The 22801-nt window shown below is 45.5% G+C and overlaps 1 protein-coding gene across 2 annotated transcripts in view; it reads left to right on the top strand.

Moving 5' to 3' along the window:
• The window catches only part of PSME4 (proteasome activator subunit 4), a 1411622-nt gene that overhangs the window by 326588 nt on the left and 1062233 nt on the right, over nt 1–22801 (top strand). For both annotated transcript variants that reach the window (XM_078649478.1, XM_078649477.1), the window contains one exon: nt 2977–3046. In XM_078649478.1, the coding sequence (XP_078505604.1) occupies nt 2977–3046 (70 nt within the window). The remainder of the gene's footprint in view (nt 1–2976; nt 3047–22801) is intronic.

Raw genomic sequence — 22801 nt, 5'->3', positions numbered from 1 at the left:
CACTACGAGAATTACCGATGAATACATAAAAAAACTGAGTGCACACCAGTTAACCGTGAATTTAGATAACCTAGCACCAGAGGAGGGCATAACCTGGTATGAGGATACAATAAGGGATCTGGTGGAATGCCTCAGGATACAATTAAAGCACGGTAAACATAAATCAGTAAATAATGTGAAACCATACCCCAGTAATACCAACCATTGGTTTGATGACGAATGCCGGAAAGTAAAGGCCGGTATCAGAAAACAGGAGAGACGCCTAAGAGGTAATTATAGTGATGAAGCGGTAATAGAACTTAGGAAAATAAAATATAAGGCCACTATTAGAGATAAAAAAAAGGATTTTTAAGGATAAATGTTGGGGGAATTTACTTGAGACAATTGAAGAAAAAAATGTGAGAGGCTTTTGGAAGTTAATACAGGAATGCACGGGGAAAGTCTTAGGAACCCTACACTGCTCGGTGCCAGAGGACAAGTGGGTGACCTATCTGGAAGAAATCTACGGTAAATGGCCAAACAGGGAGGGAAGAACAGCCAATGCCTGGCCTGGAATAAGGGAAGAAACAAAAGTACACTTCTCCCCAGATACCATTAGAGGTAAAATAAACAAATTAAACCTAACACAGGCTGCAGGCCCTGATGATTTATCAGCTATTATAATAAAAACGAACATAGAATGGTGGGCGGAGTTTTTTTCTAATATGTTCCAAGGAATTTTAAACACAGGCAATTTCCCAGATAATTGGAAAGGGGCTATTGTCAGGCCAATACATACAAAAGGCGATATAAACTCCCCAAAAAACTACCGCCTAATAAACCTTTTGGATATAGGCGAAAAGGTTTTCTCTAAAGCAATTTTGGGTTTACTAAAGGAATGGGTGGATGACAAACAGATAGTACCACCAGAACAGGGGGGGGGTTCAAAGAAGGCCACTCAACGGTTGACCACTGCTTTGCTCTTTGGTCCATTGCACGGAAGTCGATCGATCAGGGGGGTACACTACCCTCGAGCACCCGGGTCCAACCTCACATCATGTTTGTATTTCAGGTTTGTATTTATTGATACTGTGGGATTACAGTCCCCTTCGAAGGACGGAGTAAACACGGCGTTGCTTGGCAACAGGGGAGACCACGGCCCGTAAATATCATATCCGGGGTCGTGCCCTTCACTTCCGGTTTTGAGATGGAGTGAAGGAGCGGAACTCCCCGTGGTACGCCCGCTATACATAATATTGGCTTTGGCTGCTTCAGTCATACGTTAAAACCCTTCACACACCGATAGATTTTAGTAAGCTATCGGAGTAATTTACGATATTTCCTAAATCACACGCGTCCCTTTCGCGAGTGTTATTTCACCGGTCACCGGGCGTACTCCTGTTTATTGCACTAACTAGCTACACGCAGATTCAACCATGCCATTCACATTAGTTCACATGTCACGAGTACACGCTTCTTTTTTTAAGAGTATGAATTTCTTGTGTTATCACATAGTTTCCACAAATACGACAGAGGAGATAATTCTACATAAGCATGTGTACTAACGATATTGATTTACAAATATCACCCCAGTTTTAGACAGGGTATTTTTTGACTGTTAGAAATTTCTTGTCGCACTGAGTGCATTATAATTTTCTTCATTTTAGAGATATCCCCGGAAGAAGGCAATCACATTGCCGAAATGCATTTGGAATGTGAAACTGTTTAATATCTCAATGTATGGAAGAACCGAAGGTTATAAACCCATTTACCTCGTGCTGATGTTAACGAGATGAAACAATAATAAAAAACGAAGACATACAGCATAAAAACATTGTTTGTATATCATTGATCACCCTGGAAACCTTCTATGACGAAGGACATTCAACGAAGCACGGAGAACACATTCCACATGGGTGGGAGTGCAGCCCTTTAGTAGAACTACTTCGAGCCACATGTCTTAAGCATTTTTGCGGCCAGAAATGGCCGATCGGTCTGTTTTCGACCGCAAAAATGCTTTTACATATGTATGAAACACAAATTACGATTCTGTAACACGTTACCGAATCACAATTTGTGTTTGCGATTCAGTATTTGGAAGGGGCGTGTTTAAGGCGTCCCTTCCAAATACCGAATCCGAATGGGATGTATGAATGTTTTACCGACTCCTTGAAGGAGGTGGTAACCCATTCGCAAATGGGAAGGAGTCCCCAGGGGGACCCTTCCTCTTTGAGAAAGGAAAACCTTTTTTTTTTTTTTAAGAGCAGGCTGTAGTCCCACAGACCACTGCTTACTCTTAAAAAATGAAACTGCAAAGGTTCATTTTTTGTTTTTAAATCATCCTGTTTTCCTTCAAGGAAATCGAGCTGCGTTTGAAAACAAAAAAGACTGCTTTATTTAAAAGCAATCACAGACATGGTGGTCTGCTGACCTCAGCAGGCCACCATCCCTGGGATGGCGTACATTCCTATTGGCTCGCAAATTGAGACCTATTTCATTAATATGCATGAGGTAGGTTTATTTGCGACCCATTAAGAATCGCTAATGAAACTGAAAAGAGTTTCATACATTAGGGCTAGCGATTACCTAAATTTGATTCGGAGAAAATCGCAATTAGATAATCGCTACTTGTAATAATGATACATGTGGCCCTTTGTTTTTTCTCATATTTTAAGCTACTACACACCTAAAAGTGGAACTTAGCTCGGTAGTGCATTAAATTTGAAGAGTTAGCACTGCAATGCCAACCATTATAATTGTTTTGCTCATGCACAAAATTAGGGTGTTTTGTCACATGTGAGAGAGCAGAATAACTGTCTTTCCTTCCTAAGTGCTCCAAACGTATCATACTATGACAGTTGGCCCAATAGAAAATTACTGTATGATTAAATAAATGCTGACAAATGTTCTGAAGCTTTCATGTTCAGGGTTTTAAGATCGTTTTGATGTTTATAATCAAGTAGATTTATTTTAATGTTTACTAAAACCATTTTTCAGTGTCGCCCTGCAGAGTCTCTGAAACTCTTTCTACCTCATTGCTGTGCTGTTATAATGAGTCTAACGACCAGTAAGTACAGTTTATTTTAAATCTCATAATATCTTAAATTTTGAAAGAAAACTATTTTCCTGATTTTTATGATCCAATAATTTCTTTATGCAAAAGAGGCAAATCCTTTCTAGAAGATCATATTCACACAGATCTTGTCATTTCTTAGTGTTCCATTGTCAATTCAAGCTCCTCCCGGTCAACCTGATCTTTTTTCTCATCACTTTCACCAAGGTTATTGTGGCAAATGGCAATTTTTTTTTATCCTGTTGAGCATAATCTATCTGCAACAAAGACTGTGAATGCAATAATTGGGCTGTATTGAATGGAAGGGCCTCATTGACAAGTTACTTAGTCTCTCCTGATGTTACCAGAGTTCATATCTTCTATATGGTATTTTATTTACACTTCTTTGGCTTTTGTATGTGTCTTCCTTCCACAACTCTCTACACTTAGGGGCCCATTATGATGTCGGGCGGACCGCCGGCCTGGCGGAGGCAATCCACCCGACACCTATGCCCGGATTCCCCCCCGCCGTATTAGGATGGCGGGGGGAGCGCAAGGCGACCGCGGCGGAAAGGGAATAATATGGTGGCGGTGTGCAATGGACACTGCCAGCCATATTACAATGGTGGGTGTAAGGGGCCTTTCCGCGGCGGCAATGCCGCCACGGAAAGGCAGGCGGTGTGTGCTGTGGGGGCCCCCTGCGGGGCCCCCAGGTGATGGCAGAGGTGGGGGTCACAGGGGGGTACCTATGGTACCCCCCCACATTTGCATATGCAAAGCGGCAGGCACCACGCGGTGCCTGCCGTTTTGCATATGCAAATGCATTCAGAAATGTTTAGCATTGTGGCGGGCGGTGCAGAGTGCACCGCCCGCCACAATGCTAAACATGTAGGATGTGCCCGCCACTGTGGCGGGCACATCCTAATTCCCCCTACGGGACCCCGCCCTTATGGCGGGCGGTCCCGTTCTCCGTTAGGGTTTTGTCCGCCTGCGATCCTAATGTGCCCCATAATGTGGTCTTCAAAGAATGCCATGTTGAAGCTTTTGATTTTGAATGGTTATTTTAATCTCTTGAGACCTGTTATAAATTGGTTTATTTTACCATTTGTTACTCTTAGATTTGGGGCAAGTTTCCAACATTTTTGTAATTCTCAAATGATACCAGAGGTAGCAAAGGAAACCAAAGCGTCAGTGGAACACAAATATGCATTTGCACATTTCAACTTTTATTTGCTTATCCTCGTGAAAAATATATATAAATATATTTAAAAATAATTTTATTGCTGGATTACCGTGACATTATGTTACAGCTTGAGTTTATGCAACTTATTATTTACAATATACATTTGCAGTCCTCGTGTTACAACAATGTAATTTCTCAACTTACATTGTGAAGCATGTAACAAGGCACATCTGATAAAGTTTACACATCCCTGTTTTCTTGTTTACAACAAAACTGTTTACAATTTGCCCTTAAGCATGAAAAAAAACAACTACTACGGAAAATAAACATGAAGGCAAACCAGATTATTCAGCAAATAATTTAGAGGATTTTAGTACATTACTCCGTATCATATGGAGTTGCGGTGTAGCAGTTTGTCCAAGGACAATGTGTCATCTGTATATAAGGTATATATCTTTCTAGGTGACTGAGAGTGCCTTCCTTAATTACATGGTCGTTTTATGAATACTGATATGCTAGGAGCTCCCGCTGTGGATGAATGACTTGTATCTCTTCGCCTACTAGGAGTAGTCACTCCTGAACAGATTTGATACATTACACATCTGATGTGGGGACATCTGTGATAGCTGCGTTGCCTCCTGGGCGTGCAATCTGGGTGAAAAATATGTTGGTGCATTGAGAAACTCCTTTACCATATTCCTAGCAATTCTGTGGTGGCTACCTTCCAACTCTGGAAATGCACTTACTCTTATCCATAATATAAGTACATTTACACAGTTATGCAATATCCCAAACTGCCTTCAAATCATTACGTGGCCACATATTAATGAATGTGCGTATGTTCACCAACGTTTGGAGGTGGACATCACTGAAAACCCACAAACCCTACAGTAACCTCACATTGATAATATGTCTATTGCATTATATTGGTAGATTTCCTTGTGAGTAGTTTTTATTTACTACGATGAACATCTGCCTTTGCTAATTCTGATAATGAGAAATCTGGCTTACCCTTTCAAATGTTGGGTTTCTGACCTGAACTTCCGTGGCGTTTAGTATCTGTACAATTTTCCAACTTTCCATGAGTCTGTAAGCCGGGGCATGGATGTTGGAATAAGTGCAAAGAATTGAGGATGGCCGCATTTTTACTTTGAGTACTTTCTCCCGAAGGCCCACATAACAGTGCTTCTTCCATTTAAATTAAATAGTAACAGAGAGTATGGAGGCTGAGGTTTTGAGCTGAGACCTCGCTACAAACTTTTAACCACTTTATTGTTTGGGAGACATACCTTTGGTCCTTGAGCTAGATGGTCCCAGACATCCCAGGACTCCACAGTAATGGTGTCCGTTGGCTAGAAATTAAATGAACATTACAGCAAGTACTTTGCCCTACTGTTTTCCGAATCTACAGTAAATAAATTCATTTCATACCTAATGCATGTCAATCAAATCTGTTTTTTCTCTAAGATTTTATATATGGCTGCATTGTTTGCTGCAAGTAGTTTACCATTGAGGCCGCTGTGTGTATTTTGGTGCTGAGATTTTCAAAATATTTACTTCCCTTATTAACTTTCAATGGTTTGGTTTCTGTGTTTTAACGACATTCTGCATGTTCTAAGCGTCTGCCATTTCTGCCCCTATTCTTCTGTAGGGAATTTACTTCTATATGTGGAGCGTCATAAAACGTTTTATACCAAGGTTCTTATTGCAGCTTGGTCCTTCCATACCCCAGCACATAGTCCACTGTTGAGGGATTAGTGTCACTGCTTTTGTAAATTGATGTATCCATCCTGCAGTAAAATATTAAAACCTAACTTGGGAATACGGTTTCCTAGGGCACTGTGATATCACAGTGAATAAGGAATCCATTTGATCTGGCATCTGTTTAAGGTTTTGATCTTTTTAAATTCTAAGTCTAGTTTAGACATCAGAAAGCAATGTAATAATTTCATCAAGCTGGTAGTTTTCGGAAAGTGATATCAGATATCCTTTGACTTACCCCAGCCTTGAAAACATGAAAAAGGAAGAGCACATAAACCTTTGGCACGATTGTGTACAGTTGTATTTCTTTTTCTACATTCTTTATCATGAATATCTAAGATGCCAATAGACAGTGATTCATAAAAGAAAAGAATTCCTCTACTAAAGCTAGCAAAAAATATATATATATTTTTTTAAAAACTTTATTGATAGGAAGGAGTAGTAGGCACATATCAAAATTACATTTACAATTTCACGGTGTCATATTGTAACGTATCTGTGAACATTCTTAAGTATATTTTCGCACATTGTAGTCATATGTAGTACATTGGTTAATTACTACCGTCTTCCTGTCAGGCAATAAGAACAGTCCTATAATATAACATAGTAAATAAACATTCCCCCCCCCCCCAACCGGTGTCATCATTGCCGATATAGTTCCAATCGCCTCTTCTAGCAGCCCCTTCCTTGGTGCTTGCACTGTTACATAGTCTTAGTCAAGACACTACCCTTTTGTGCGTTCATCCCGCGAATGGCAGGCCCTCTATTCCACTCTTTCACTCCTCCTCCCCTTCCGAGCCCAGGTCATCTCCCTCTGGCAGTGGGTCACAGATCTCACCCCTATACACATTCCATGCTAGCCATATCTTGTTCCACTTGCGCGGTGCCGCGCGTAGGGTGTAGACTGCCCTCTCTGTGATCATCAGGATGTCCATACCTTTAGCCCATCTATTCGCTGTGGGGAGGTCTGGCGCGCCCCATCTTTGCGCTATATCGCGCTTGGCCACTGCCATGGCCAGTGTAGCCCAGATCAGTTCATATCGGCCTAGGTCATTGGGGTCCCAAATGCTTAGGAGGCACTTGCGAGGTTCCGGCAGTACGGAGACATTAAGTGCCTGTGAGATTGTGCGCATTATCTTCGTCCAGAATTCACGTATGTGTGGGCATTCCCATAGGGTGTGAAATAATGTCCCCTCCTCCCCGCAGCCTCTCAAGCAAAAGGGATGTGGCGCTCTCTGTATCTTGTGGAGTAGTGTCCTGGTGTAGTATATGCGGTGTAAAATTTTTAGTTGTACCAATCTGAACCTGCTCGAGATTCCTGCCTCCCTCGGGGAGGCCAGCGCCTCATTCCACTCATTTTCATCTACCTCGCCTATTTCCTCCTCCCACCTTTCTTTGAGTTTCAGCGTGGGGTCCTTCAAATTATTGATCAGTTTTTTATATGTGAGTGAGGTCGCGCTTTGGATCATGAAGTCTGTTAGTAGCCTGTCTTCTAGCGGGGAGGATTCTGGCAGAGTAGTATTTACTGGAATCGCACCCAGTAGTGCATGTCTAATTTGGACATAACGGAATGTTTCTGTGGGTCTGAGGTGATACTGCTGTTGTAGTTGTGGAAACGGTATTACTGTATCCTTGTCCCAAAGGTCCCCCACAGTGGAGATGCCTATGGAGTCCCAACGCTCAAAGCCCTTACATCCCCTGAGATTACCTAAAGATTTCGTGTCCCATAACGGTGTCATTCTAGTGATTTTTCCTGCCCATCCTAGGCGAGCCTGCGCTATGTGCCATAGGGTCGCTGTGTGTTTGGTTGGACCGACTAGATCCTTAAGTTGTTGTTTATTATAAAGTACTGAGAACAGGCATTCCTCCCCAAGTTGTGCCCAATCTGCTCGATAGGCCGGGTCTTCTCTCGGGGTGTGGATCCAGTAGTTTATTACTTTAAGCTGGGCCGCCCAGTAATACAGCTGAATGTTGGGGAGTGCTATTCCTCCCTCATACCAGCTTTTAACCAGTTTGTCGTACGCTATACGAGGCGGGCCCGCACCCCAGAGCAACGTGGTGACTAGCGCCACTATCTGCCTGAAATATCTCGGTGGTACCAGATGTGGTGTGTTTTCCAAGACATAGAGGAGCCTCGGTAGTGCCATCATTTTGTACAGTGCCGCCCTTCCCAGGAGGGTCAGGGGTAGGGTCGCCCAGTGCTTGACATCTGCCCGTAGGCGATCTATAGGTGGCTTTAGGTTACTGGCAAAGAAGTCTGTATCTGCCCGCGTGATGATAATACCCAGGTATTTAAAGGAGGTCGTAGATACGGTCAGGGGGCAATCAGCCCTCAGTCTCGGTGCCGGGCCTTTCAGTACGTATATGACTGATTTTGACCAATTCAGGGTGTAGCCCGACGAGGATCCGTGTGCATTACAAAGTTCTAGCAGGGCTGGGATGCCTTCGTCAGGTGCCGTCATGTAGACTAGCATGTCGTCGGCGTATAGCGAGACTTTGTCCTCCCACCCTTCCTCCCACTTGATACCCGCAAAGAGGGGAGTAGTCCTGATTTGAATCGCCAGGGGTTCTAGCACTAATGCAAAGAGCAAGGGCGACAAGGGACAACCCTGTCTGGTGCCCCTGCCCAAGTGGAACCGCGGTGAAATGTGGCCATTGGCTACTACTTGTGCGACCGGCTTGGTATAGAGTAGTCGTATCCACGCTATGTATTTTGGCCCAAATCCCATACATTCCAACACCATGAAGAGGTACTCCCATTCCACTAAGTCGAACGCCATTTTAGCGTCGAGGGAGAGGATCACAGCCCGGTCCGAGAGGAGGTGTGCACGGGCCAACACTCCATGTATCCTCCGGAGATTCAGCGCCGTGCTTCTGTGAGGCATAAAGCCTGACTGGTCAGGGTGGATTAGAGTACTTAGGTGTGGTTGCAGACGGGTGGCCAGAAGCTTAGCCAATATCTTTGCCTCGATATTAAGCAACGATATCGGGCGATATGAGGCCCTGTCAGTCGGGGGTTTCCCCGGCTTGGGTATTGCGACAATCGTGGCCGTGCGTTGGTCCAGTGGCAGTTCCATTCTGTCCCTGCTTTCTAGATACATGTTCAACAGTGGGGCACTGAGTTCTGGCGCCATTGACTTGTACCACTCCACCGGTATCCCATTGGGACCCAGGGCCTTACCAGATTGCAAAGCCTGGATCGCCAACTGGATCTCGTCTCCCGTCGGGTCTACCTCCAGGGCTAGCATGTCTTCCTGTGTAATGCTGGGGACTGCTATGCCCGTCAGTGTTGCTGCCGCCATTTGTTTTGTGACTATACGGTCCGGAGTGTACACTGTTCGATAATGCCGAGCCAGGGCGCATACTATGTCCTCTGGATGGGTCAGTGTCTGCCCTTCCTCCGTATGCAGTGTTGGAATGCCTTTCGTTCCATTCTCCCTCTTGTCTAACCACGCCAGCATTTTACCCGCTTTGTCGCCTACGTCATATATTCTGCACTTAGTGTCTGCAATGTAACCCTTTTCTGTCGTCCTAAGGTGGGCCTGGTACTGCTGTTGTCGTATCAAAAGTGTGTGCGTCGCGGCCGGGGAGGGGTCTGTCATGTGCGCGGTATTGGCCGCATGGAGTGCCAGTTCCAGTTTCGTGAGCTCCTTACGGGAGTCTCGTTTATGCCCTGTTATTGCGGATATGGCCGCCCCCCGGAGGACTGTTTTATACGCTTCCCATAAAACTGACGGTGATGTCACCGTTCCCGTGTTTTCTGTAAAGTATTGTGTTGTCGTTAGTTTGAGCTTTTGCCGAATCTTCGGAACTTTCAAGAAATTCGGGTAGATTGGGTAGAGCCTAGCACATTTTCTTTCTCTGGTGGTGAGTGATAGAGCAATGGGGGAATGATCAGAAACGCCCCTGGGTAGAATGTCCACTTTATCCACCATTCCCAGTCCCAACCCCAGGGCTAGGAAATAATCTATACGTGATAGGCTGTTATGTACGGCAGAGTAGTAGGTGTATTGAGCATCCCCTGTATGTAGGTGCCGCCAGACGTCTATTATACCCAGGGCCTCCACAAAATCCGAGAGTGAATTCGTGCCTCGTGAGTGGGTCCTAGTAGGAAGGGTGTCTACCAGTGGATCCATGATTGCGTTAAAGTCTCCCCCAATGATTGTATCCCCCTCAGGAAGGTTAAGAAGGAGATTACTAAGGGCAGGTAGTGCCACAGAGTGGAGCGCCGGGGGGATATACACCGACACTATATTAAGGGTTCTGCCCTCCCACTGGCCATGCAGCGCTGCGAAGCGACCCTGATCATCCGCCACTCGGTGTGTAATGATAAAGGGAGATGAATTCTTTACCAGTATGCCTGTCCCCCTGGAACCAGTGGTGAATTCAGCATGTATCGCCATTGAGTAGCCCCGTCTATTAAGAGCTTTACAAGTGGAACCTGCAAGGTGGGTTTCCTGTAAAAGGACTAAGTCCGGGCTTTGTCTCTTGATGGCCTGTAGTACTAAGCCCCTTTTTATTTTGTCCCCTAGGCCCCTGACATTCCAGGTTAGCAGGCGCAGTGGGGGAACTCCCATGCCTACAGGGGAACCTTCAGCAGGCGTGTTGCGAGGCGACCTGTCCATGGAGTCGGTGTGGGAGCTTCGCACTAAGGGCGTCTCTAGTATGAACACAGGTAGTGCCATGTGCTAACCCGTGTAGGAGAAAGGCGACAATCGAGGCAATGATACAGTGTGAGTGCTGCATGATGACTATGAACAAAAACATAACTTCAAACAAGAAAACTTCAATCCCATCCCCCCTCCCTGCTACCCTGCTCCACGGACGAACTCCCGCCCGCTTCCCCAACTGTGCAGAGTGCTTAATCCCATCCCCGCTCATCTTACTTGCTTGTGGGGTTGGTGAGACCCCCCTAGTCACCGGCCAATGCCCGCCCTACTCAGCTCCACCGGCATTGAGTCCCCAAGGGCTACGAATATATTGCTCCACCTGCAGTCCGTTCAGTTCAGCCCCGTACAGGTTGTCCAGAGTCTAGTGGGTCCCTTTCAAGATCCGATTCTAGTTCCGTTGCCTGTTCCCCAGTCGTAGGACCGTTGGATTGATGAAATGTCGTCTCTCCATTGCGTTGGTGTTGCCTCTCCCTGTGCGGGCGCTGGGGCTGTCCCACCTGCCTCCATCCATCAAGCCACTCCCTAGCTACTTCTGGTGTGTCAAAGAACCATGTCTTTCCTTCAGCCACTATGCGCAATTTGGCGGGGAATAGCATAGAGTATGGTAGGCCCCTGTCTCGCAACGCCTTCTTCACTTCCGTGAACGATTTCCTTCGCCTAGCCACCTCCGCCGTGTAGTCCGGGAAAAAGGCCAAAGTCGAGTTCTGAATCTTTATAGGTGGAGAGACCCTTGCTGCTTGCAGAATTGCGTCCCTGTCGCGAAAGTTGAATAGTCTAGCTAGTACTGGTCGCGGGGTAGCCCCCGACTTAGCCGCTCCACCCGGGACCCTATGTGCCCGTTCCACAGAGAAGAAGTGGGAGAGGCCTTTAGGCTTCAGTTGGGTTTTAATTAGGTCTTCAATGTACAAGTCCATCGCGGCCTTACCTTCCGATTCCGGCAGGCCCAGGATGCGGACGTTGTTTCTCCGGGAACGCCCTTCCTGATCGTCGAGCTTCTCTTGCAGCTGTTTTGTGACTTTCTCCATGCGTTCCATGGCCACTTGCAGGTCCGAGGTATCCTCAACGAGCGACTTCGTGACTACCTCCACTTGGGACACTCTTTCCGTCATTTTCTGGAAGTCTGCTCTGAGCAGAGACACCTCGGAGGAAATGGAGCCCACTGTTGTTCGGACCTCGGTAAGGGTTTTCATGACGTCCTCCAAGGTTACCTTCGGGGTCCCACCCGGTTCCGAGGCCGCACCAGCAGAGTGGCGGCCGCCGCTTTGTGAGTGTCCAGACTGGTTGTACGCAAATGTATCCAGCTTCGCCTGGGTCGACGCACTCCTCGTGCCCTTGCCTGCCATGCTGTCGCGTTGATGGGGGTGGCAGGTAACTTCGGTCTTCGGGTCAGTGCTGTTCCGCGAGACCTGCAGTTTATCTGATCGCCAGGCAGTCCAATGCGTTCCCTACCAGGAGCAGGTGGCACCGTGCAGTCGCCAAAGGGCCCAATCAAGCTGATACCGGTAGCCGGAGTGGTCGGTACGTCAGCCTGGGAGGCGGTTCTGCGCAGTTCAGTGCAGTGACGCGTCCTGTCTTCGCGCCCCCTGTAGCGCTACTGATCGCTGCTTTGCTGCTGATGAACACCGGAGGTACCCCACGGGGTGCCCGTCAGCCCTCTCGCATGTCTGTAGGGTACGGGTGTTCATGCAGTAGGAGGGGGGGGGGGGGGGGGGGGGGGCGCCACCGCAGTGCTTCCCACGATGTCTTCCTTTCTGTCACCGGAGCCCAAATTGTTCCCCCGCTAAAGCAGGGCGCACTCCGGGTCTGTTATGGCGTGGGGGGACGGCGAGGCCCCCTTCTTAGAGTTCGCCGCACTATGGCACGGCTGGCTGCCCGACCTTCTGAAAATGGCGCCTCCCGGGGCTCCGAGATATCTCTACCGCCACTGGCGTTCCCACTGGCTACAGGCAGTACCTGCAGGCACTCTAGCTCCTCGCCGTCCCTCCGGGATACGCAGGGGTGATCGCCAGGCAGGCGGTGCGCGCTGGTACCTTCAATGACAGGGACGCTTGCGGTCGGCTGTTCATACACCGCCCCGGCCGAGGATGGCAAACTTCCGCCCGGGCTCGCTGCTCACTGGAGGCCGGTGCGCTTGACCACACGCAGGCCGACGCTTACTGCTGCAGGATAAAGCAGTTCCCGGTGGCCGATCGTCACCGGGGTCGGATCTGGTTATGCCGCTCGGTTCCCCGAGTGGATGTCGCTCCTTCGAGCGGGCGCAGGATCGGATCAATATACGGATTTACAATGCAGGCCGGTTAGCCTGGAGGAGCTCCCGTTTTACACTGCCGCCATGCTCGGCAGTTGGCCACGCCCCCGCAAAAAATATTTTTAACTTTAAAAAAGATCACTAAGTTGATATTCTTCAATTACAGACTAGCGGTATTATGTTTGTAGCGATTGCACCACCTAATCGCCCCTAAGCTAAGTATGCCCACTAGGTCAGCAGGAAAGTATCAAAATGTTGGAAAGTAGTTGCAACACCAAAGGCTAGCAGTGAAAAATGACCAGTGATTAGTTTTTGGTGAAGCCACCGTTTAAAGGTCTGCTATACTCCCGTAAGATCGAGAAGATGAGGAATGTTATCAGAGATTATTCATAATGGTAATTTCACATGTGTAGCTCTCCTCACACGAGGATACCTATGTGTAGATCTTGTGGATTGGAGTCAACATTTCCATGCAGAGATATCTGCCTAGATGTAGACTTATAAGTATCCGTCTCCTGAAATGAGGAGTTTAGACTCCTACAACTGAATTTAGGCCCCAAAAGTTTCTATTTCTAACTTTTTGAATGTATGTGAAGATCTCCCCCACTGGGGGTGTAGCTGTCCATGTAGAAAGTAATGGGGAATTTTAAGAAAATTAATCTTAAATAAATGTAGTCTTTTTTTATTAAAAACCATAAAAGAAATTTTTCTAAATTGCATTCGCCTAGGATTTTCCCAGTAACAATGGACTGCACACCTGCTCTAAAACGTAACATACCATTAACTTTTAATTAAAAAAAATGTATTTGTCATTGTATTAAATCACCTTAGATTAAATGTTAATTTTCGCTTTTTTATGATCATTTGTGTTGAATGTGCCACAATTATGGATGCAAATTGTGTATTATTTAATGTTTTAACTTACAGTTTATTTTATTAAAGTTAGTATGTGTTATAAAAATAGAATTTGTAAAAATGTAGTAACAAGACTAAAATTAATTTAAATAAAGCTTAATTTAAAATGTAATTTTATTGAATTTTCTTTATATGTTTCCTTGTATATTAGTGTTATTTTCCCATTCCATTGATTTCTCTGTGAGCGTGTTGCAGTTCCAGTGATTGGCAATATGTGGTGCTTGGCTTAATCCAGGCTCGGCCTGAGCACATCTAAGTCTGCTTTCTTAGTAGTATCACAGAAGTAAATATAGGTGGTTGTTTTGTGAATGGTAATTGTCTTATTTGTTTGTGGGTGTGTGTTTGTTTTGGCCTGGGCCTCTTCAAAATACTCTTATAATCTCCCTAGACTCCAGCTATTTTCTAGGAATTATTTCCATTGTTCCCACCACACCCCTTTGTGCTGTCCACATTTACTAATGAAACCTATACCTTCATGCACAGACATCACTGAGGTGGAGACCTCTGTACAGTAAAGATGCAAGATGCGTAGGCAGAGATCTCTGGAATGAGGTTTATGAATTGCTTTTTGTAGTATTGCTTTATGTACTCTAGAATGACTGTTGTGAGTAAGGTCCAGAGAGTCTCGTTGATGCATTTATACATCTTCCTACATTTTCATATAATGCTAATGTGACTGTGGATTAAACCTTTGCACAGTTATGCTTACAGTAAGATCAGTGCCAAGTATTAAAATATGATGTACACTTGGAACTGCCTGGTTGACATTTTGCTGTTTTCAGTTTAACAGAAACAATCTTTGAAGTGGATTTCTTTGTTTTGAACTGCCATTTAAATAGAATGTCATCCATCACTGCCTTTAGTTTGATGTAGCTCCATTCTGGTTCTGACTTTTCTTGTTCATAAAGGTTTGCAGGCTCTTAAATGACAATCGTACCTGTTTGAAAGCCATCATTATCTGACACTCTCCTCTCCCAACCATCTGTTTCAACAAATCTCTTTGCCTTCAACCTTTACCTAAGACTTTTTTCTGAATTGGTGAAAGCAGACCCCGGCTCAAATGCATCACAGTTTCTTAATTTAAGTAAGTCAGGCTTCTCTTTCTTTGTCTTTCAGCTCATTTATTAATGACTGCAGGTTGCACCTCGTTCTTACACTATTTTGCCTTTTAAAAAGTTATTAGAGCACCACAGATTATCAGAATCTTTCAATAAATGGTAATTTTCTGATAACTATTTCTAACCGCAGATTCCTCATCTTGTAAATATTCCCCCAGACTGAAAAGCAGTACTCCTGCACACTGGCGTGGGGCTCTGCACTAATGTAATTCCACTTCAGAAGTGACAGCTGGGCCCATACAGTGCCACCGATGTGCGCTGACGTCAGTCCCTTTCTTTTCACACCTGCAGACGTGGATCTAAAGCTCTAATCTCTAAAATTCTCTTTTTTTACCAGTGTGCAAGGGAGCTGTGTCAACTCCCAAAACGACAGGGTTTAAACCTTGTAGTGACTTTTGCAAACAAATGTCTGTGACATACCCCTGCGAGGCATACCTGTAGTGTCTGTGGTCCTAGCATGATTCCAGGGCTTGTGACGACTGCACCTAGAACAACTTGTAGGCCATATGAGACTGCAAAGTAAAACTCCACATCGTAGAATATTGCCACTCTGTACACTGTGACTGGTTTGAGTCGAAAGGAAGGACCCGCCCCGGAATTCATTCCCCAACAGATCCGTGTTGTGGGCTATGTTTTTGGGTAAGTCAAGAAAACGTTCAAGTTCTAAAACTCCAGAAAGGGTACAAGGGGGTAAATATACATTTTGGTCTCACTCCTGAAGAGCAGATTCTGAGTTTCGTCCTGATGCACTTTGAATTTCCAGGTTCTTTGCTGACATCACAGCAAATAGTCTTCAGGGAAGCCATGCTGCCCGTATTTGGCACTCTTCCGACTCCCTCTGGTGTGCCTTTAGGGATCTGCAGAGGCTTTCACTTGGGGTTTTGCCATAGGATTTAACCTCTGAGACCTCTGTGCCTCACGAACTTGCTTCGGATTCCTCACTGACTACGGTGCTGTCGCCAATCCCTGCGCTAGCCCCTTACACATCGACGCTGCTCCGGATTCTACCTATACTGGTTTCCAGCTCCGGTCCGGCCAAGTCTAGACCTTGACTGAGGCTGCGTTCCAGTCTCAGTGGAGCTCATCCTCTTTGCCACCTGTCTGTCTTTGATACATTGCCTAAACCACATGGCAGAGCATATACTTTTTGTCAGTTCTTTGACTCACATTTTGGCAATAACGTCTATGATGAGGGGGACAAATTCATCCCACAATCTGATGAGGACAATTGATATGCAGAATGTCAGGATTCTGATCGACTTCACACCTCCACAGACACTGGATTTGTCTGCTCTCCACTTCTTTCTCCAGAGAGGAGTGCTTCTTTTGCCATGGTTATGTGACCAGCTGTGGAGATCCTTGACCTATGGCTTTCTACAATGGTGGTCAAAACTAAAGTCCTGACAGTATTTCTTCAGCTGGGCCAAGTGCCTACTCCACCTCTTCTGCCATTTAACAAATTCCGTATGGATACCCACTTGGGCACTTGGGGAGACCATTCTGTGTGCCGCCAGTCAACAGGTAGATAGCTAGCCACCAGAGACCAGCCTCGGGTGATCCTGACTTGTTCACTCAACACCTGATTCTGCAGAGTCTGGTGGTACATGTGTCCAGCATAGTGTACACAAGTCCAAATAGCTGGAGACCATTGGCAAGCACATTTTCTCTCTTACTAGCTTTACTTTACTCTCAGTCAGTGCCATCTGCCTCTTGGGCAGCTGCAGCCGTTCTTTCTGGGATGCAGTTGGTAAATCCTCATAGCAGTGCTGGAGGATCCACTGGCATCTTTAGCTTAAACCATACAGGAATGTGGGACTGTCGTAAAATGTATTATTCAGTTTGGCTTGGATATAACTGATTGCTTTATCTTGCCAATGGGCACAGGTGTGGTATTTCGGTGCCCATGTAGATAAGGTCTAAGGGTTCCTCCTGGGATGCCCGGGCATAATTAATGGAGGTGCCATTTGACGTCTATCGCCACTTTTGGATTTGGCCCTGGAGCATTTTAAGGAAAGTCGTGCCATAACTGTATGCTCCTAGCAAGCATTTTGCCACTTTTGTGGTAATGCCAGGGATTTCCAATATCTCTAGCACCAGATCTCACTGCTAGCACAAATTCTACTCTGCTATTTCGTGGCTGAGGCCACGGTTCCCAGATGCAACATTTAAGGCATCCGGGACAATGTGCAGCTCAGTCCCTCACCCCTGTGGCAGCGACAACCACAAAACTACTTTTGTGTGTTTTTTTTAAACACACCAACCTCGTACAAGGCAGGATCAGGCATTTTCTCCAAGGTGGTCAACACATCAGTTTGGATGCATGGGCCCTCCAACTTGTTTAAAGGGTCCATCAGCGCAGATGACAGCAGATTTCGAATGTGCCCTACCTCAATGAATGTCTATTAAAGGCAAACTCCAGGCAGTCATAAACCACCAATAGATGATGTTGAACTGCTTTACATTGTTAGGTTTCTCTATGAGCGTGCCATGTCAGATGTCACATGCGGGCTGTGAAGTCCCAGTGGGCACAGTACCAGCGGAACCTTTTGGGCTACGTACAGTTTTCGGAATAGACTGCTAAAGATCTGCAGTGACGACGGCTGCTATATCTTGATGGAACAGTGGCAAACTCCACTCCTTCCCCATCCAGTGGTGAGGGATGCTTCACTACTAGGCTTGGGAGGCCATCCGGGATAGGTGGCGATCAGATAACTACGGCCTCCTGCGGAAATCTGCCTCCACATCAGTTTGTTGAAGTTGCGGGGGACCATCTTCGCGTCAAAGGCCTTCTGACCATCCATCAAGGGGAAGTTAGTACAGGTATTCACATGTAACACTACCACAATATAGTATTGCAACAAGCAGGGCAGGGGGGCTTGAATCATGTGCCAGGAGGCTCTGCACCTCTGGAAGTGGCTGACTCGCCAGGGCATTGCTCTGGTTGTGAACTACCTGGAGAGAGCTCTAAAATCAAGAGCGGACAAACTCAGTTGGTAACTCCTAGGCAATCCTGAATGGCAGTTACACCTGGACGTGACACCAGGCGTTTTCCAGCAGTGGGGCGAACTCCGGCTGTGCTGTCAAATACGCGCAATGTCAATACTTTTGCATGCTAGAGTTCCCATCTTTTGGAGACGCATTCCATCTAATGTGGAGTTTGGGACTTCTGTATGCCTCCCTGCTTCTGCCCATCTTGGCTTGATTTCTGAAATGATCATGGCCAACAGCACCCAAGTCATCCTGGTAGCTCTAGTTTGGACCAGGAGTGTGTGGTATTCAGAGGGTCTGGGTATGAGTATCTATCCAATCAAGCTACCGCTTCATGAGGATCTACTGCCAAATCAACAGGGCAGGGGCCCTGCACTCTGCATTTCCTCTGATCTTCCTCCCAAGGTTGTTGATGTTATTCTGGCAGCCAGATGCTCATCTATGGATTTGGTGTGCACCAGGCGCTGGGACCAGTTTGTGGCTTTGAGCAGCATCCGTCAGATTAAACCAGTACAAGCTATGCTATCTGATGTCTGTTTGTTTGCTTTGGCATTTGCCCAGCAAGGACTAGGTAGGACCCTTTCTCAGGTCTTTCAGCTTTTTTGAGTTTGCCTTTTCAGCCCTTGTTTAAATCGCCTGTTGTGATGAGATTTCTTAAAGGTTTACAACATATGTTTCTGCCAAAGCCCTTTGTGTTATCACGTGAGACTTAAATTTAAGTCTCACTTTTCTAATGTGCATCCAATGTGAGACAATGCACAGTTGTCCACTATGTCTCTTGATCCTGAAAGTGATCTTTCTGGTCATGATAGCTTTGGCATATCACCTGAGTGAGCTGCAGGCATAACATTTTTTCCAGACAAACTGATGTTGAAAACTCGTGCTGTATTCCTACCAAAAGTGGTAACACCTTTCAGTGTCAGCAGGCTATCACCCTTCCAACTTTCTTTGCTCTACCTCACTCCTTGACAGAAGAGAGACTCGCATAGTGTGGATCCCAAGAGAGCCCTCAGTTTCTACATTGATTTTACCAGGGACCATCGGGTCAGGTCGATGAACTCTGTGTGGGATTTTTGAGTGGAAAGAAAGGCAAATCAGTGCTGAAAAAGGCCATCCCTGGGTGTATAATCCTTTACAGTCACTGGGAGGATTAGGGGCTTAATTCACTCTAGCCAAGACTGCTACTAGGGCGTTAGAACTCCTAGTGCTTGTTCTGGATATCTGGAGGGAGGATTACTTTTGCGAGGCCAAGGTATTAATGACCAAATTGGTGATGAGGAGCTATCCCTACAGATTAGTGAAACATGCAATGAAAAGAGCATGGTATTACGATTGAGAAGCACTATTGCATAAAGAATTAGGATCACAAGTTGATAATCTAACTAACAAGATCACTTGTGTTACCACATTTGGGACAGAATCTAACACAATAAAAAAGATCATTTTGAAGAATTGGTACCTAATTCAAAAAGTAGAACCGCATTTAACACAGCCGCGGTTCGCTTTTAAAAGAGGGAGGAATCTAAGAGATCACTTGGTGGGAGCATATAATGAACCGACTCCGGCTTCAATTCAAAATATGTTGGGCCTAACTCCCGTAATAGGTCATTACCCTGTGGTAAATAAATAATTAATTACCGGATCTATTTTTGACTATAATCAATAAACAGGTAGCTCAATAAATAAGAGTCAAGATTCGAGGTAGCTGGAGTTGACAGGCTTTAATCAAGCATAAAGGACAGGAACAGGACAGCCTGTACGGGAATAGGATGGCAGCTGCCGGGGGCAGGATCTGGGAATAAGGGATAACTTTTAATAACAGTGCACAGTATATATAGTTAAACAAAATACATTACATTCAATATAGTAGGCGTAGCAGTAGGCGGGGTTTGTAGCAGTCGCGAAAGATAAGGGCAACATGATGTAACAAGAAGGCGTGTACAGGGCGTATACATAGACATGTGATGTAAACGTAACAGAATATGTCATAAAAGGGGCGGAAACATGGAGGGGGCTACCTGAGCAGCTGGGACCTCTAACCTAGTGGTGCGCGCAAACTGGCAATGACGTGTTACCAGGGAGAACTGGGGGCTATGACTTCTGCCCTAGAAGAGGAGACTAAAGTCTGGAGTGTCAGAGTGACATGTACTCAGGCATATCTGGTATCTGGTGTTTATAGTACATGTTGATAGAATCCAAAAGTTATCAGGGCAAAGGCTAACAGACTTTAAGACTGGTGCATGCATTATTCTATATGTAGTGCGTGTGCGAGTAATATTCCATGAACATTAATACAGTATTTCTCTTACATGGAGACATAAAGGCTAGACCATGACGGAAACTATTGATGCGATTCAGTAGCTTAGGAATGCAGAGAAGGAGGGCTGGACTGATAACTAGAAACATAACATACTCTTGGCAGACTGAGAGGCAGAGCCAGGCCGAGCCGGGCACTGCGAGGCATGAAAGTAAGCTAAGGGTCAGGGATACAGGTGGGGGCTGTATCGCTCCTCGGAGAGGGTTCAGGAGACAGGAGCTGAATCTGAGTCCGGGCCCTTTTGAGGCCTAGAAACTGGGACAATTCAATGAATTAACGTGCACACTGTGAAATGTGGCAACGTAGTTTTGCATAGGCCTAATATTCGTTATATTCACGAAGGCTGAAAACTGGCATACTAGAGATGGACACAACTGTAATTGCGTCTTTAATCGATCAGAGGGGAATACATGCATATCGATCATGCACATATGACATAACATGGGGAACACGTAGGCACATACAACATGGCAAAATTTACTTTTCCACATTCCCTCCTTGTGCCCTACGTTTCCATCAGGAAACATCTATATTCATGATACCATCTATCATTTCATATAGCATCATTTGCTCGTCTCGAATTGTCTTGGAACGGGATTTAGGACTAGGAATACAAGAGGTAGCACAAATGCCGCAAATCGCAGGGCCACATTGTATACAGAGGCAGCAACTGAATATGATCATTACTGCAATACCTAGGAATGACAATACTTTCCATCCCCAGGCAGATATAATACTCCAGAGCCAACCGGACCATGTCCAGGTGCCTGGATTCTGGTGTAACTGATGGGCAATTTTATGAAGTCTGGTTATAGCTGAATAAACAGACGGCGCGTTATTAGGAATGAAAATGCAGCAACTAGATCCGATGACTCTACATGCTCCTCCTCTATCGGCCAGTATGACGTCAAGAACGAGACGATTTTGGAGCACAACAAATCTCATAGCAGATTGCTCTTCGATTAAGTTACCTAGAGCAGAAGTAGTCTCATTCACTACTGCTTCAAGGGTTCTGGTTAACCTACGTATTAACTTACTATTCTGGACAGGGCCTATAAAGAAGAAGAAACCTTTATTAAAGTCTTGATACTGTTCTAGAGTAGTTTCAGTTTGATCGACAATTGGGGACTCGATCTCCCTTCTATGTCTGACGTGTACTAGATGTGTGTTTCTGTGATAATCAGATGGGGCTAGAAAAACTGGTGGCAGTAAGAAGGCAATATAACATGTTCCATCCCAATCGAGGGGCAGACGAACATATGTGGTCTGACCACAAACAAAATAAGAATGACGTGAAGCTTTGAAAATAGATTTCCCACTGTCACTATACTCGACAATAGTAGTACAATCACTATGTCCTACATGTGCGGAACCATTCTTTCTGACACATAATTCGCCTTTGACTGGTAGTACTGAAATAGCAGGTAAGTCTGGAGTAGTATCAGACTGAACATTCAGGACCATAAAATTCGAAGAATAATTACCCAAATCATATACTTCATTTTCTAGATCTAACCCTGTTCTATGGGAGAGACCTTGCTTGTCTGGAAAACATGTTCTATTCAGAAGGGACATATCATTTGAAGATGACGTTAACGTGGACCATGCTCCACACGAACCATTATGTGAAAACAGATAAGGAAAGAGTGGCAGAACTCCCTTCGGTGTCTGGAAAGGGGGGAGTCGACCACACACCCAACAATTAGTGGCATTGCTGGTCTGATGTGAATAGTGTAACATTCCTATAAAGGTGTTATTGCGCATAGCAAGACGATAGGATAACTCGTGAGGAGGCAGATCACTGAATGTGTGCTCTACTGTAGCATTAGAAAACTTATTTACATGTGAACTTGGAAAACATAAATGTAATGCATAACTTGTGCAGGTAACCATCAAACTTAAAAACAATAAGAAACTTAGAAAAACGATACATCTTATAGAGTTTTGACTAACTCTCTCACTATGGGGGTCTATCTCATACATGTCAGATACCTGTCTAACCGTTTCACCCGAGAGGGACTTAGACAATTAAACTGGCTGACTTATTTTACTAGACCGGAGCTTTGATTTATACTCCTGTTGCGGAGTTTTCTCTAACAGGGGAGGCTTGGATTCAGAGTCAATTTTTAGGCAGTCCTTAGAAATGTTCTTGGCAAATGTTTTTATACGCAATCCATGGAATTTCTTGATGTGGGACAGGTGGACCCAGCCTTTTCTTCCTTCTAGCTTGGCCGCCGTCCTCGTGGTTAACAAGACTAGACGTGGCTCCTTCCAGCGGGGCTCCAGCGGGCTTGAACGATCAAAGTTCCTGACCAACACGAGGTCGCCTGGAATGACCTCATGCGGTTTCACTTCAGTATTGTCTGGGAATGCAGCGGCAACCTGTGAACGACAAGAGTGTAGGGCAGACATCAAGGAAGCTAGGTAATCTGTCAGCATATTACTGGAAACATCTGTAATACTGCGGGGTCTAGGTGTACCCCACATGTTTGGGGGGCGGCCGAATACGACCTCATAAGGGGACAGACCTGATCTGGAATGTGCTACCATTCGTATATAAAATAATGCAA

This window comes from Lissotriton helveticus, chromosome 6 (genome assembly GCF_964261635.1).
Source record: "Lissotriton helveticus chromosome 6, aLisHel1.1, whole genome shotgun sequence".
NCBI lineage: Eukaryota > Metazoa > Chordata > Amphibia > Caudata > Salamandridae > Lissotriton > Lissotriton helveticus.
Note: the sequence above shows the minus strand (reverse complement) of the source record. Positions and strands in the feature narration are given on the sequence as shown.